Source organism: Microcaecilia unicolor, chromosome 3 (genome assembly GCF_901765095.1).
Source record: "Microcaecilia unicolor chromosome 3, aMicUni1.1, whole genome shotgun sequence".
Classification (NCBI taxonomy): domain Eukaryota; kingdom Metazoa; phylum Chordata; class Amphibia; order Gymnophiona; family Siphonopidae; genus Microcaecilia; species Microcaecilia unicolor.
The window spans coordinates 405192794-405209936 of record NC_044033.1 but is presented as its reverse complement, the minus strand read 5'-3'; the positions used below and the strand labels follow the sequence as shown (position 1 = coordinate 405209936).

The 17143-nt window shown below is 42.3% G+C and overlaps 1 protein-coding gene across 1 annotated transcript in view; it reads left to right on the top strand.

Moving 5' to 3' along the window:
* Nucleotides 1-11473, top strand: part of CLIC5 (chloride intracellular channel 5) — a 256920-nt gene extending 245447 nt beyond the window's left edge. The window contains 1 exon segment of the mRNA XM_030198768.1: nt 10029-11473. Coding sequence (XP_030054628.1) covers nt 10029-10196 — 168 coding nt within the window. The 3' untranslated portion in view covers nt 10197-11473.
* Nucleotides 11474-17143: the final 5670 nt, after the last annotated feature.

The following is a 17143-nucleotide window of genomic DNA, read 5'->3' as shown; positions in this document are numbered from 1 at the left end:
AACGCTATATCTTAAATAGGTAACTGTCACGTCTGTGGCTGTGACCACACTCAGACTTACCTTGTTCCTGGGGGTCAGCTTCCTAGCTGGCTCCTGTTTCTTTTGTCTGTCCTTTCTGAGCTAGCTCTGGCTCTCTGTGCTGGCTGCATCCAGCAGCATGACTCTAATTGCTTCACTACACTACACCTGGGTGTGGGAAGCCTCTCTGTGTTTCACTGTGCTTTCTGCCTGCTCTGTGGTTTGTGCCTGAACAGCCTTCGTAGTTACTTAGAGATTGCTGCAGCTGTGTCTCTGGTGTTGAAGGGCTTTATTAATCACTTAGAGACTGCAGCCTTTGCCTTTGCATCGTATAAGGTCCCTGGTATGCTAGAGTGTTCTGTGCACTGCTACATTGTCCAGTTCTGTGTGATTGCCTAGTGTTTGACTAGTTAGCTTGGGCACAGCCTTGCTTGGTAGCCTGTGTACAGCTTTACTAGTTCTTCTGTGTTTGCTCTGTGTGAGTTCCTAGTGTTTGCCTAGTTAGCTTGGGCACTGCTCTGCTTGTTAGCTTGTGTACAGCTTCTAGGTCTCCTGAGTCTAGCCTCTGGTTTTCCCCGGTGGGGTTTCCTTGGTTTCTGGAGCTTCAGCCCTAGTCTTGTCCTTTGCCAGTTCTCCTTGTTACTGGAGCTCCAGCCCTAGTCTTGCTATTGGTTCTGACCCTTGCCTGTACCTATCTACTGCTCTGCTAGCCGCCTGCCCAGAGACTCCTGCTTTGAACCTGACCACGCCTGTCTCTGCCTATTGCCTATACTCAGTTATTCTCTGCCAGCCACCTGTCTCTGCCTATTGCCTGTACTCAGATCTTCTCTGCCAGCCACCTGTCTCGGACTATTGCCAGAACCCGGACATTCCCTGCCTGCCTGTCTCACGTTAGCCTAGGTACCTGGGAGCACTGCTGGATCCTGACTCCGGTTGTTCCTGTTGCTGGTTCCAGTTCTGGTTTTCCTGTAAGCCCTACCGGCTGCTCGAACCTGAGGGCTCAACCCTCGGGGAAAGGCAGCTAAGCGTAGGTGAAGCCTACTCCAGTGTGTTCCGGTCTGGTGCGTTCCAGTCCCGAGTGTTCCAGTGCAGGACTCCAGTCCGGGGTTCCAGTCCAGCCTTGTCTCTTCTCTGCTCCGAAGGTGATCTTGCCTGCCACTGCCGCTCCTCGGCCGTGGTCCAAGGACTCACGTACCCAGGGTTCTTGGGGAAGAAGCCTGACAGAATGCCAAGGTCCTCGAGAACACGACAGAATGCAAAGGCCATGAGTCCAGCAAGATCAGCCGTCCAGGTGGGCTTCCTGCCCATAGCTTCATTCCCTATGGACAATCCGGGTGCAGTTTCTGATTTTGACTCTGATCCTTATGTCAGCCCAGTTTCTTTTTTGGGTCCTTTTATGATGCTTCGAGAGTACCGAGATAAACTTTTGTCTGATCCAGCCCTGAAGGATACTCCTGAAGCAGCAGCTGAAAGAAAGCGTCTCTGGTGGCATCTGGTCCGCCATAGCCCAGTTTCTGACATGAATCCTGCTATCTCGCTCTGTGAGTACCGCCTCAGACTTCTGGAGGAGCCAGCTCTGCGGGATACTCCTGAAGCTGAGGCCGAAAGAAGATGCCGAGGAATTCCTCCACTCAGGTCTCCTCAGCAGAGCAGCCTGCGATACCATAGCGGGTTAGTTCCTATTTGGGATTCCAGTCCACCGGCGCTGAGTCCAGTCCGAGGAGAGTTTCAAGTGGAGTCTTCGAATCCTGTTTGAGTGAAGCCGCCAGTTAAGCCTCTGAGTTCATTCTGAGGGACGGTCCTGACCAGGTCTCTGAGGTCAGGCCGAGTGAGATGTCGGACCAAGCCTCTGATTCCAGTCCAAGTGGTGCCGCCACCTAGGCGCCTGAGTCCAGTCCAGGGAGTGCTTCATACTGAGTCCCCGCTTCCAGTTCAAGTAACGCTTCCACTTAAGCCTCCGAGTTCAGTCCGAGGGAAGCTTTCGATTGAGCCTCTGATTCCTGCTCGAGTGCTGCTCCGGGCCGAGCCTCCTGTCCACCTTCAAGTGGCAAGCCCTTTGAAACCTCTGAGTCCAGTCCGAGGGATACTTCTGCCTGGGCCTCCAAGTCCTGTTCGAGTGGCACTCCGGGTCGAGTCTCCGGTTCTTGTCCAAGTGACCAGTCCAGTCAAGCCAACAAGTCCAGTTCGAGGGTGGCTTCTAACCAAGCCTCTGGTGCCAGTCCGAAGGGTGGTTCAGGTGGAGCCTCCGCTTCCAGTCCAGAGGGCACCTCCTATCAAGCTCCTAAGGCCAGTTCGAGTGGTGCTTCAGACCGAGCCTCAGTTAAAGTCCAGTTCGCGCTCCCAGCCAAGCTCCTGAGTCCAGTTTGAGGGGCGCTGTCAGTCAAGCTTCTGATTCCAGTCCGAGTCCCAGTCTCGGTTCAGCTCCTGTTCAGAGCTCCAGTTCCAGCCAAGAGGCTGAGTCCGTTCCAAGTTCCACTTCCCGCCAAGATGCGGAGTCCGTTCCGAGTTCCATTTCCAGTCAAGCTCCTGACGCCCGCCTGGGTCCCAGTCCCGGTTTGCTTCTTGACTCTAGTCCTGGTCCCAGTCCCGGTTTGCTTTCTGAGTTCAGCCTGGGTTCCCTCAGAGAAGGGTTCCTTTTGAACTTTGTTCCTCTTGCTGCATCCAAGTTTCTGAGTCTGCCCAGCGGTGATTCGAAGGAGCCTCCTGTTTACAAGTTCCGCTCCTGTCTGCCAGTGCTGGACTTCTTTGTTGCTTCCAGTCCAGTGATCCATGTCTGGGTTTTGAAACCCATCAGAAGGTTTCACCACAGTTACCCCTGGACACCTGAACCCCCCGTGGAGACCGGAGGGGGGGGGGGTCTTGAGGGGGAGGTACTGTCACGTCTGTGGCCGTGACCACACTCAGACTTACCTTGTTCTTGGGGGTCAGCTTCCTAGCTGGCTCCTGTTTCTTTTGTCTGTCCTTTCTGAGCTAGCTCTGGTTCTCTGTACTGGCTGCATCCAGCAGCATGACTCTAATTGCTTCACTACACTACACCTGGGTGTGGGAAGCCTCTCTGTGTTTCACTGTGCTTTCTGCCTGCTCTGTGGTTTGTGCCTGAACAGCCTCCGTAGTTACTTAGAGATTGCTGCAGCTGTGTCTCTGGTGTTGAAGGGCTTTATTAATCACTTAGAGACTGCAGCCTTTGCCTTTGCATCGTATAAGGTCCCTGGTATGCTAGAGTGCTCTGTGCACTGCTACATTGTCCAGTTCTGTGTGATTGCCTAGTGTTTTAGTTAGATTGGGCACAGCTACTCCACTTATGATGTCACTCTAAATGGAATAGTCCAATTGGGTAATACTGGATTCAAACCTCATGTTGGCGGGAGCCATATCATAGGGGGAGCCATTCAACCTCGTGGTTTAAGCCAAATGGTTGCACTGTCTTCCACTGGAAAATCAATCGTTGTTCCTTATTATGTAAAACCCATGTCACATTCTCTCCTGTGGGTAATTGCACATGCATAAGCGCTGCGAATCTCAAATTATGGTGGAACACTGGTGCTTCCCTTTTATCTAAGCGAATATTGCTCAAATGCTGAGCTATTCTATATTTCAACTTGCAAATAGTATGTCCTATATATAACTTACTTCAAGGACATATGATGTATACCACATGTGACATCCAAACCTTTTTTAAACCCAGATACGCTAACTGCTGTTACTACATCCTCTGGCAAAGAGTTCCAGAGCTTAACTATTTGTTGAGTGAAAAAATATTTCCTCCTAATTGTTTTAAAAGTATTTAATATAACTTCCTTGAGTGACCCCTGGTCTTTGTACTTTTGGAATGAGTAAAATATCGATTCACTTCTACTTGTTCTACACCACTTAGGATTTTGCTGACCTCAATCAAATCCCCCCCTCCATCCATCTCTTTTCCAAGCTTAAGAGCCTGACTCCTCCTCCAGTAACAGGGGACTAGCCTGGTATATGTAAGCAAGTAATAACCAAACAGATACGCAGTGCTCACAGATCAATGGTTTAAAAAAACCTTTTAAAGAAGCGTTTTAACATAACTTTAATGTTAATTTAAATCCACTTTGTAGTGAAACATCATGATTAAGTAATTGAAATGAGTAATTAGTGAGCTGTATTGTACATGGTTTTATTGTAATTTGCTTCGAGCTTTAGGTGAGACAAAACATCAAATAATGTAAAGTATTAATTTCAGTTAAGTGTAATTTTTTGGGATCTTTCCAGGTATTTGTGATCTGGATTGGCCACTGTTGGAAATAGGATGCTGGGCTTGATGGACTTTTCCCAGTATGGCAATACTTATGTACTTATGCATGGGGAAAATTTTATAAAGGATTTTTTTCTTGTATATGACAGTAGACATGCTTAACATGCTGCTTATAAAATGACCGTTCATAAAAGTGTGTGTGGTGACAAGAATGTGTGTATTTTTACATGAGTCGCATAGGGCCCTTTTACTAAGTGGCAGAACCGTGTGCCAATTTGGAGCTAATGCCACAGTAGTTCCAGCCCCAGCACACGCCATTTCCTGCGCTAGGGAAAATAGGGCCCAAATTCTTAATACAGCAGTTACCAATGGGTTAGCACGGGAGCCATACTGCCACCTCAGTGTGTTGGCAGTAAGTGCTCCCCTCCCACATGGCCACACGGTAAGAGCAATCTTACCGCATGGCCATATATTTTTGCAGTATTAAATCCAAAACCAGAAATTTTGAAAATTCATCAAATAAAATAATTGTAAATATGATGTGCTCAGAATTTTATATGTGACAGTTCAAAACATACTCAACACATTTCTAGCCACTAGTATCTATCATCGCACATCATATTCATAATTATTTTATTTGATGAAGTTTCAAAATTTCTGGTTTTGGATTTAATACTATTATATTTACCAGAAATAATTTTAATTTGAGTACTCCCATTAATTAAATTCATATATTTTTGCAGCCTTTTTACCCGCTGCAGTAAAAAGGGCCTCAGGGTGTGGAAAAAATGGTCCCCGCTGCTAGTACAGGGCCCTTTTTACCGCAGCTTAGTAAAAGGACCCCATAGGGAGGATTGAGGGCAGAGCACATGCAGAGTCGCGTGTAGGCTATGTGTAAACATTTAGGCCTGCTTGACAGCAGTCATTTGTGTCCACATCTTCATTTTAAGTCAAGCAGGAGAGATGGAGTCCAAAGCACAAGAAACCAAGCCAAGTGTAATATGCATAGTGGGCTTCCAAGGATGGGTTGACATCTTAACGTTTAGTAAAGGACCCCTTATTAAACAGCCAACCCATCCGTGAATGTCTACTGTGCTTTTTTCACGGCCGTGTCGGGTCATTTTTTTATATGAATAAATATAATTTTTGGTATCCTCATTCGTTCTCCTCACTTTTTTGTTCCATTTTTCACTTGGCGCATCTTCATTTTATCCAAATGAAATATATCACTCACACCTAATCATACATATGTGGGAATGACATTCCAATAAAGTTTATAATAAAGAAAGGAAAAAGCTTCAATAAGCCCAGACCTATTTTTAGGCCTGTAATGGCTTTGGTTTTATCAATGACAGAAAAAACCTCTCTTAATGTTCATCTTAATGTCCACATTTCAAAATTGCTTTTACTGTATTCAGATTTGATAAAAAAAGTACTTAACTTGAAGGCTTCTCTAAACAGCTTGATGGTTTCCAAGCTTCCCTAAACAGTTTCACGGCTTCTTTCAGAACCTCTTAATAATCACTGTATCCGCTATTGGAATGTGGACATTAAGACGAACATTAAGATAAATGATAAAAGCAAAGCCATTACAGGCCTACAAATAGGTCTGGGTTAACTGAGGCTTTTCCCTCTCTTTATTATAAGCTTTATTGGAATGTCATTCCCACATAGGTGTGAGTGATATATTTGATTTGGATTATTTGGGACTCTGCCTCCTTCCCAGGTTGTGATAGATAGTGAGAACATCTTCATTGTAGCCATGATTTCTGCATCTCTTGTGGGGAAATGTTATAAAGACACACAGATACCTATGGTGGCAATTCTAGAAATTGACACCATACGTTAGGTGCCACAAAAAGCCTTGCTTAGTGCATATTCTATAACAGCCTTCTAGCACACCTAAACCGTTATGGAATATAGGTGTATAGCCCAGGGGTGTAACCAGACCTCGGCGGGAGGGGGGCAAAGCCTGAGGTGGGGGGGCACTGTTTAGCCGCCTCCCCCCCTCGCTGCAACTCCCCCGCCACTTTGGACTGCCGCCGCAACCGGAACCCCCCCCCCCCCCCGCTGCCACCCGCCTCCCGCCCCGCCGCCGCATCAGGTACCTTGTTTGCTGGCAGGGGTCTCCAATCCCCACCAGCCGAAGAGTCTTCTTCAGCGCAGGTCGACTCCGGTGCCTTCGTTGTGGGATCATCTGTTTCTGATGCCTTACGTCCTGCACGGGGCTACACACACGGTGCAGGACGTAAGGCGTCAGAAACAGTTGGTCCCACAATGAAGGCGCTGGAGTCGACTGGCACTGAAGAAAACTCTTCGGCTGTCGGGGTTTGGGGACCCCCGTCAGCAAACAAGGTACCTGATGCGGCGGCGGGGCGGGCGGTGACTGTGAGGGGGGGGGGGTCAAATGTAGAGGGGACCAGGGTGTAATCTGTGGGGGCCCATACCCCCATGGCTCCACATAGCTACGCCCCTGGTATAGCCACAGGTGTAAGTAAGCGCGCCTTAGTGCACCATGCAACCCACTATATTATTATGTAAGTTGTGCTGGTAAGTTGGCACCATGCCATGGACTGCCCATTCTCCAGCCATGTATATGCCCCCCCCCCCTCCCTGTTGCCTACTTATCAATTTACACGCAAAGTTTGTAGAATAGCGCATAGCACTTTTGTGAGTAATTTACTCTTTTTGGTGCCTATTGCCTGTGTAAATGCTAGTTTTTAATAACTTTGGTGCACTAATTGGTTCTACCATTAAGCAGCAAGTTATAAAATTGCCTTTATTACCCTCATAATTTGTAAATAGGCTGCAATGAGAATTATGGGACTTGGATTATATAATGTGCTGGGCTTCCAAGATGGTATTTGTAAACAACATCCACGTCTGATTTAAAGTCCTAACCTGTGCAGCCGATCCTTTTAGCTTCTTGATAACCATTTTCCTCATTTTATCGTAGTTGTAGATTTGAAAAGTAAATGTTGCTACAGTAGATTTCCTTTGAGGCTTCACTCCAGATATTTACTCAAACTTGATCATATTATGATCACTGTTTCCCAACGGATCCAAAACTATTACCTCTTGCACTGTGCCTTGCATTCTACTAAGGACTAGATCTAAAATGGCTGCCCCTATTGTCGGTTATTAAACCAGTTGCTCCAAGATGCAGTCATTTATTAAGTCTAGGAATTTTACCTCCCTTTCACTCCCTCCTTTCACCATGTCTCTGAGATGCCTATTATATCTACCTCATCCATTACTGCCATTCTGGCTTCACACAGGAACATCTTTGTAGCAAATTAATAACTACCTCCCAACTGGGATACCCTGTTTCACAGAACACTGCTGCATCAGGCCAAAATTCCTCTGTTCCTTGAGCACTGCCTTCTCAGAATGGCCACCTGACTTCCTCCCATGTAGAGGAGTAGCTATGGTTGAGACCTAGGGAAAATCACTTCCTCTTTCACTGTCTCAGGTATCAAAATGGAGGATAACTTTTTAATTACCTACATAAATAGATATGGCTGCTACACGTAGAAAAAGTCAAATTAATATGACCCAATATCCTTAAAAATAGCAGGAGTAAGATTCAATAATATAAATCAATCGCTCAATGCCTTAAATATTCAAGGGACTAAAAAGTATGCATAGCAGACAGTAATACATAGTTAGATCTTTGTTGATACTACAATTTTTTGATTAATTGGATCTCAGCAGCGTTTCCGTATCACCAGAACCAACTTGCTCATAGGTTGCCTGTTTCATTGGCCCATTGAAATCTTTTTAATCCCATATTTTAAATATTTTTATGTGCAGAACCTGCTATAAGCTTCATGAATCCTTCAATGATTGAATTCTTCAGTAATTTGATTCTAAAGTAATTTGTGATTTAAAAGTTCACTTAACTTAAGGGCAAATGCTGCTTAGACCACTCGCCGACTTGCGGCATGTTTCGCAAAGGCTGCATCAGGATTTGGTCCATTAAAAAGCATAAAACATACAGTTAATTTCAAAAACACATACTAGCAATTAGACAATGCCTGTCTGCATATATAATGTAGTAAAAGCTTACCCAGTCACATCTCTTATCGCATATACATTTTCAAATCCACAGAGACATGACATGGCTTATATTTATTGGGAAACAAAGCCCGTTTGACCTACTCCAACCACCTATCCAATTGCTACATCAGGGATGGCCAATCTATCTCATTATTCAGGCCCCTTGGTGATCCAGTGTTTAGCATATATATCCAATGCTTCTCCTTGTAATTGAGTAATTTAACAAGATCCCCTCCCTCCTTCCCCAAAACAATTTGATCTAGAATCCGCCAATGCAGTTCTGATATGGTATGATTAGAGTCCACCCAATGTTGAACAATGGGAGCTGTTAACAGCTTGCCTTTGATTCGTGATTTGTGTTCATTTAAGCAGTGTTTGACAGGTCTTGTGGAACGCCTTATATAAACTTTGTCACAAGAGCAAATTAGTGCATAGATCACATTGACACTATTGCAATTCATGTTAACTCGTGCATAAATTTTTTTGCCACTTCCAGGAACAGTCCACATTGCTCCAATTATAAAGGTCCCACACCATTGACAATGAGAGCAAGTCATATGTCTAGTGACTGATTCAGTATCGATCTCATAATTTGTATGAAAGAATCTCTGCAATAGTTTTTCCTCTATGATAAGCAACTGTAGGATGTTCTTGAAAAACTTCATGTACCGAAAGCACAGGCCAATATTTGTGGATCAAGGCAGTCATGTTCATGCTTCCCAAAGTATAGGGGAGAACAGCTACTAATCTATCTTCTGATGTTGTTGGTATTGTAACAAGAGATCTCGATTAGCAAATTTAGCCCTCAAGTATGTTTTCTTCACTACCTTGTGTGGGTAACCTCTATGTCTCAAGCGTTCTGATAATTGACATGCATGAAATTCAAAATCTGATGTCATAGAACATATCTGTTTAATATGCAAAAACTGACTAATAGGCAATCCAGTCTTCAAGCTTTGCGGATGGAAACTAGTGTGGTGTAATAAAGTACTACATGCCATGGTTTTGCAAAATAGTGTTGTTTGCATAGTGTTCCCATGTCTGTAAATCGTTACATCCAAAAATTCTAATGCAGCTGAGTTATATGTCATCGTAAATTGCAATGCTGGAGTCAAAGAATTCAATCAATGTAAAAATTCAGACAACCTCTATCTGCAGAATCTTCCCACAAGAAAAAAATCTGCAGAATCTTCCCACAAGAAAAAAATATTGTCCAAAAAAACGACACCATATTCTAATTTTAGAGGACCATTCGAAGGTGTAAATACATTTCTCTTCAAATGCTGAAACAAATAATATGGCTTCTGAAGGAGCCAAAGATGCCCCCATTGCAGCTCCTTGTTGAATATATTGTCCATCAAATCAAAAGCAGTTCTTTTCAATTACTAAGGTTGCTAATTCCATCAAATCAGTTGAAATTCTCAGTGGGGACATATGTGTGTTCAAAGACTGTCTCATTACTTGTAATAGTTCGTCTTGAGGAATTTGGGTGTAGAGAAGATACTATGTCAATAGAGACAAACAAAGTCTGCTCATTTAGAGTCACATCCTTGACCACGCAAAAATTGTGTAGTGTCCTATAAGTAGGAAAGTGGCAGCTTTATAAAAGGAAAGTACATATATACCTTTCCCTGTAAAATCACCAGTTCTTTGTGCAACCAGTGGGAAAAGTGTAACAGAAATATATGAAAATGAAATCTATAAAGTACTTTCTGTCTTCTTTCAGATCGTGGCAAAGACATACCGTAATTATGAAATTCCAAAAGAGATGACAGGAGTGTGGCGATACCTGAAGAATGCCTATGCCCGGGATGAATTTACCAACACCTGTGCGGCAGATAAAGAAACTGAGCTGGCATACGCCGATGTGGCAAAGAGGCTGTCCAAATTCTAACTGACACCACCAAGGCCTCCATATGTCTAAAGTATTCTGTCACTCACAGACTGCTTTCCTTGCTGCCTTAGGACATATTTCTCAGTACAGATGGGCAATGCCACCAGAGTAACATCAGCTACTCAAAATATTTGTCTTTAACGAAGGTCTTAGGGTGATTATGCCTTACCTGTGAGAACAGTGAAGGGAACAGCAATAAAAATTTGTAAATAGGTGTGCATAAGCTCTTCCAAGGTTTCCAGTGAGTACTTGAATCTGGCAATTTCAGCACCGTTCATCAGCCATTTCCTAGTGATTTTCAAATGTGTATGGTTCTAACAGGAAGATGTAACCTTTTTTATCCCGTTATAAACAAAACCACATTCTGTTGGGTAGAATGGCGATAAAGGTGAGAGAGCCTGATGTTGAAGGTGCAGTACACATGCGATTCACTTCAGGTGGCGTTGCACTGACAAATACCTTAGATGAAGTTGTATTACCATTAGGTATCTTTCCCTAGTTTGAGCCCTTACTGCATGTAAATGCGTTACAATTACAGCATTTAAAGGAACTGTATAGTTCAGTCTCAGAGTGCCTCAAAATTGGGTACAAGTTCACAACCCAACATGTCATACTGATCGAGTTAAATAGCTGTTGATTTGGAAGGCAGGCTTGAAGCCATGCAATAGCCTTCTTATTACCGATTACCACCCACACCTATGCAAATAACAGTGTTTGAAAGTGATAGTTCTAGACTTTAGTATCAGCAATATCAGCAAGGCCCTCTGTTGGTCATTACACAGTACTGTTGCATCATACAACAGCAATAACTTTAATAGTAATAGTTGATGTTTAAAAGGAGTGTTTCCAAGATAAAGTCTAGGAGCTTGCTGGAGGATTTGAATCCGTAGGATACAGAATAGGCAGGTTCATGTTATAAAGAAATACAATAATGCCTAGGAGGTTTGCTGTGGATATTGTGGCCTGATTCAGCAAAGTCTTTGCCCATAGACCTAGAAAGGAAGAGATGCTGAAGAGAATCAGGCCCAAAATTGGAGATGCTTTTTGTAAAATGATACCATATATATTCAGCCAATAAACATAAAGGACCTATTACTATTCTGTGGCGTATTAGTACTTTTGTGAGCTATTTTAATCATGGAATTCACTAACCTACAGCTCCTCAGGACTGCAAGTTAGTAAATCCCAAAGTACATTTATTTTTGTCTTGCTGCAGTAACTCAGATCTGTTATCTATTAAAGGGTCGGGCTGCAATATAAGAAAACTTGTCTCCTCATCCTCCAATTTCTTTTAAAATCATACTGTTGCCACTAGACCTAAGCCCCCCCTTCACCCAATGATTTAGATAAAGAACGTTTCCCATTCCTGGCAGTGCCCCACTTCTCAATCTTTTAGAAATGTTACTGTCAAGTGAAGAGAATGGACATGGACTGCATGCTGCAGTTAGTGTATGGTACTTACTGGGTGCTGCTGTCACTTATTTTTATTTTATTTATTGAGATTTATTAACCGCCTTTATGAAGAGATTCACCCAAGGTGGTGTACAGTAGGTACAGTTTAACATAAAACTTACAAATTTGGTTAACAGCATAACAATTGTAAAATAGCCAAGAATAAACATAAATACAATAAATGAAGTAAACCTGAAAACAGTAAACTGAAACCTAATAATAGAACTACCGTGAAACAGTATCAAAAATAGACATATTAACAACATTGGAATTCAAATACCAGAGATATAATACAATGTTAGCATAACACTAATGATACACCTAATAAGCATGCATTGGAACATTCAACTAACATAGATATGATGCTAAGGACCAAGAGCAGATATATGATGGGAACAAGATGCGTGGTACAGAGTCAGTTGGGATAATTTGATGGTTAGCTAAACTCAAGGCAAGTTCGTTGTATAGTTAAGCAAGAGATAAGGAACTGATCTAAGTTACAGTGTGTGTAGCAACTAGTCCAGGTGTAGAATGAGTTTACAGCCAAATCACCCTATGAGGGCAGGTTCACTTACCACCTGCTCAACAATCTTGTATTTGTTAACAACCGAAATGGCAAACGCCTTTATGGTACTTTGGAAGCCACATTGAGCCTGCAAATAGGTGGGAAAATGTGAGGTATAAATGTAACAAATAAATAAATAAATAAGCGGCACTAAGGGCATCTGGGCTAATTGCAACCAGATTTAATGTCTGCTAAGAAACATTTCCACATGGTATCTGCAGAGGGCATGCTGGGCACTTCCTGAACAATTACCATGCGGCCTTTGTACGTATTACACATTAACTTCTGCTGTTAAGGTGCAAGAAGTGCAAAAACTTGACACACTTTAGTGAAAGGGCCCCTTACATTATGGGGATAGGAAAATACTAACTGTACTTGAATGTAACTTATTTTGGAGTATTTGTGAAAAGGCAGGAGCCAAAAACAAATCAATAGGACTCAGAAAAAGTTCTGGCCGGAGGTTATTTGTTGACTTTTCGTGTTAAAAGCAAGGGGCTCGGGCTCCTGGATATCTCGGAAAAGCCATATGTACCTTTTTAGGTTGTTCCCACTTTGCATCATATAATTGAGTATCTGCGTGCTTGTCTAGAGCTCTCTCATTCACATGTACAGTGGACTAGTCAGGAGGAAATGGACAAATAATAGCACATATTGCCCTTTCTGAGGCCTCCCACTTTCAGAATCAGTAGGCACATTCTAAAGCAGGGGTCCTCAAATTCAGTCCTCGAGGTCCACAACCCAGCCTGGTTTTCAGGATTTCCACAATGAATATGTATGAGATCTATTTGCACTGCAAATAGATCTCATACATATTCATTGTGGAAATCCTGAAAGCAAGGCTGGATTGTGGACCTCAAGGACTGGATTTGAGAACCCCTATTCTAAAGTACTGTGTTCACTTGGAACTATTAACCCTGTGTAGATGCAGATTTTGGTTAATGATACACTGCAAGATCCCATACTTCCTTTCCCAATAAATTTTTTATTATTTATATGAAATGTGTGAATTATTTTTCTAATCCACTTTAATTTGTCTTGTCTTTCCAACTTGTCCTTAAAATTGAAGAATAGCATTGTGCAGCAGGATATCATCACTTGCTAATAAACTGTTCTAAATGAATAAGGTTGATATATTAACTAGCATTTGTACGACTGTACCCTGATGTCTTTATCAGCTTACTATTGGTTGCTATTAAGGATGTGGCCAAGCTAGAGATTTTTGGTTTATTTAGGATATTTTTGGACTTTTACAATATTTTCAGACTTTTTTGGTTCAATACATACATTCATTTTAATGCACTTTTTAAACATGGATTAGAACTTTTTGATCAGCACAAATTGTGTGTTAATTTGTAAATTGATGTGCATTAAATACATTTTGCACAGATTAAGGAGTGGAAAAGTTGCCTAATGGTTATTGCAGTGGTCTGAGAATGAGGTTCATTTCCTGCTGCAGCTATTGTGACTCTGGGCAAGTCACTTAGGGCCTATTTTACTAAACCACACTAGCGATTCCCGGTGCAGGAAATGAGAGGAAGCCCATAGTAAACGAATGGGCTTCCTCTCATTTGCTGTGCGGGAATAACTAATGTGGTTTAGTAAATGAAGCCCTTAATCTTCCATTGCCCCAGGTACAAAATAAGTTGCTGTATATAATATAAAAACCACTTTGTAACTACAGAAAGGCAGTATATCAAATCCCACCCCTTTTCCCATACTAAGGGGGTGGAGTGTTATCAACTGGACTATCGTTAAGATGTGTTATTGTACTGTTAATTTATTTCAGATCTTTTATATTTTGCTCAACCAGCCAGTTCAGAGCAGATTACAAAAAAAGAAAGATAAATATACAGAGAGAATAATCAATATGCACAGATATATCTTAAACCATCAATCTGAGCAATCAAACAAAAAATAAATTACAGCAGCTGTTATAAATCATAATATCCAAAGAGTAAGGGGTTAATGATGTGGAGGGGCATAATCGAACCCGCCCAAGTTTTCATGAGGGTGTCCTCGCAGGATGGCCCCGTAAAGGGGCGGGGCAACCCGTATTATCGAAACAAGATGGGCATCCATCTTTCATTTCGATAATACGGCCGGGGACGCCCAAATCATGATATTTAGGTCGACCTTAGAGATGGTCATCCTTAGGTCATTTTTGAGATGGTCATCCCCGGTTTTCGGGGATAATGGAAACCGAGGACGCCCATCTCAAAAACAACCAGCCATTTGGTCATGGGAGGAGCCAGCATTCATAGTGCCCCCTAGGGTGCCAGGACACCAACCGGGCACCCTAGGGGGCACTGCAGTGGACTTCAGAAAAAGGTCCCAGGTGCATAGCTCCCTTACCTTGTGTGCTGAGCCCCCCAAACCCACTCCCCACAACTGTACACCACTACAGTAGTCCTTAAGGATGAAGGGGGGCACCTAGATGTGGGTACAGTGGGTTTGTGGTGGGTTTTGGACGGCTCACATTTACCACTACAAGTGTAACAGGTAGGGGGGGATGGGCCTGGGTCCGCCTGCCTGAAGTACACTGAACCCTCTACAACTGCTCCAGGTACCTGCATACTGCTGCGATGGGCATGAGTATGGCATTTGAGGCTGGCAAAAAAGTATTTTTAAAGAATTTTTTTGAGGGTGGGAGGGGGTTAGTGACCACTGGGGGAGTAAGGGAAGGTGATCCCCGATTCCCTCCGGTGGTCATCTGGTCAATTCGGGCACCTTTTTGATGCTTGGTCGTGAAACAAAATGGACCAAGTAAAGTCGTCCAAGTGTTCGTCAGGTACGCCCTTCTTTTTTCCATTATCGGCTGAGGATGCCCATCTCCTAAGCACGTCCCAGTCCCGCCTTCGCTACACTGCCGACACCCCCCCCCCCCCCCCCGTGAACTTTGGTCGTGCCCGCGACGGAAAGCAGTTGAGGACGCCCAAAATCAGCTTTCGATTATGCCAATTTGGGCGACCTTGCGAGAAGGATGCCCATCTCCCGATTTGTGTCGGAAGATGGGCGCCCTTCTCTTTCGAAAATTCACCTGTAAGTAGACTTGACCAGATATTTGTTAAACAACCATGTCTTTAGACTGTGTCTAAAAATCATGTAGTTCTTGATACTGCAAAGGGAAGATGGGAGCAAATTCCAGAGCTCTGGACCTTTACCAACTAATGTCTGTTCCATAACTTTCAAATTGCAAAGAACATTAGATTGATTAACCAATTTTGTTTTCAACATCAATCGCAAACTTCATGCGGAGATATAAAGTTTAACAAAATCAGTCAAATAAGAAGGGTTAAAAGCATACAGAATTTTAAAACCCCCCAAAAACAGAACTTTAAACTCAATTCTAGCTCTAATAGGGAGCTACTGTAATCATATCAGATAAAGAATTACATGATCAAACCTTTTACCACTTACTACTAGTTTTGCTGCAGCATTTTGAACTGCTTATAATCTACAAATCTGCTTTTGTGAAAGACTCAACATATTGTTAACTAGGTCTCATTGCATAAAATGGGACCTGTGCTAAAAGAGCATGAGTCAGTGGTAAATAAAATAAGATGTCTTAACTGTAGCACACATTGATAACTATATCCCTAAGGGGGTCTTTTGCTAAAGATTAGCTCGAATTATCTGCAGCAGGGCCCATTTTATTCCTATGGGCCCTGCTACAGATAATGAGAGCTAATCTTTAGTAAAAGACCTCCTAAATTCCTTAAGGCACGCTAATAAACCAAGGGGTATATTTACTAAGGTGTGTTAGCGTGTCTAGCATGCCCTTAAATTTAAGGTGCGTTAAATGCTAATGCATCTATACATTTCTATGGATGTATAAGCGTTTAGCGCACGTTAAAAACGCTAACGCACCCACAGTATACCTTAGTAAACATAGGCACAAATGTACAGTCCTAGTTGCTGTCCATTTATTGTTTTTTAAAAAAAAATATTCATCATTATAACAATGATTGCTAGTAAGAAACCTTGGAATGGATGGAAATCACAAATAAAAATTATGATATAACACTTTATTATATCCATTTCACCGAGGGGAATAGTTGTCAACATAGTCTACTGTTAAGATGTGTTATTTTACCACTAACTTGTGCTATTTTAGCAAGGGTCCCTTTGTATGCAGTGAGACCTAATTACTAATAACTAGGATTAAGAGTAAAATAGCATGTTGATAACTTCCCTACTAGGTTGCTCATATACAAATAAATCAAGACTAAGGTGATTATAAGACCTCATGAAAATGTTTTTTTTTTCTACATATGGATTAGGAATGTAGTGACTAGTTCATATTTCATTTGATCCAAAAAATAATAGGAGAGAATTGTTACTTGATAGATATTGGAGTCTGGAATACTCCAATACTTGATCCATACTTGTCTTTAACTACTGAAAAAACCAGCATTGATGCCAAAATCTCCACTGATAATGTCAGTGGTAGATGAATCACTTGTGGGTTGCACATCCTTAGTGGATACTTGCCAACAATTTTTATTTTACGCTGACCTAGCTGGAGAGGAAATGACCTGAGATGTCCTGTTCCATGAAATAGGGCAATATTATCCCATATTCCTCTCAGTTCTTTTTTTTTAACTTTTTATTTATTCTGTTTAATGTTTATCATGACAAGATAATATCACCAAGGAAATAAACAATATATGAAGGAAAAGTCATCAAAAGAAAAAAAGAAAATATATAATTGTCTACTGTTGTTAGTTCACAATCATGGGGGGAGGGGGAGGGAAGTAACAAAGGCAGAGATATCTATTTAAAAAAGAATAAAAGAGGAAAACAAGACGAAGCTGAAGATGGTCTGATTAACCTATCATTGTGGAGGTTCAGAAAGCAGTCTCTGAGGAGTAGTTGAGATAACAATCCCTTTTCTAGACAATAAAATTTGTCACTTGCAATGAATAAAAAA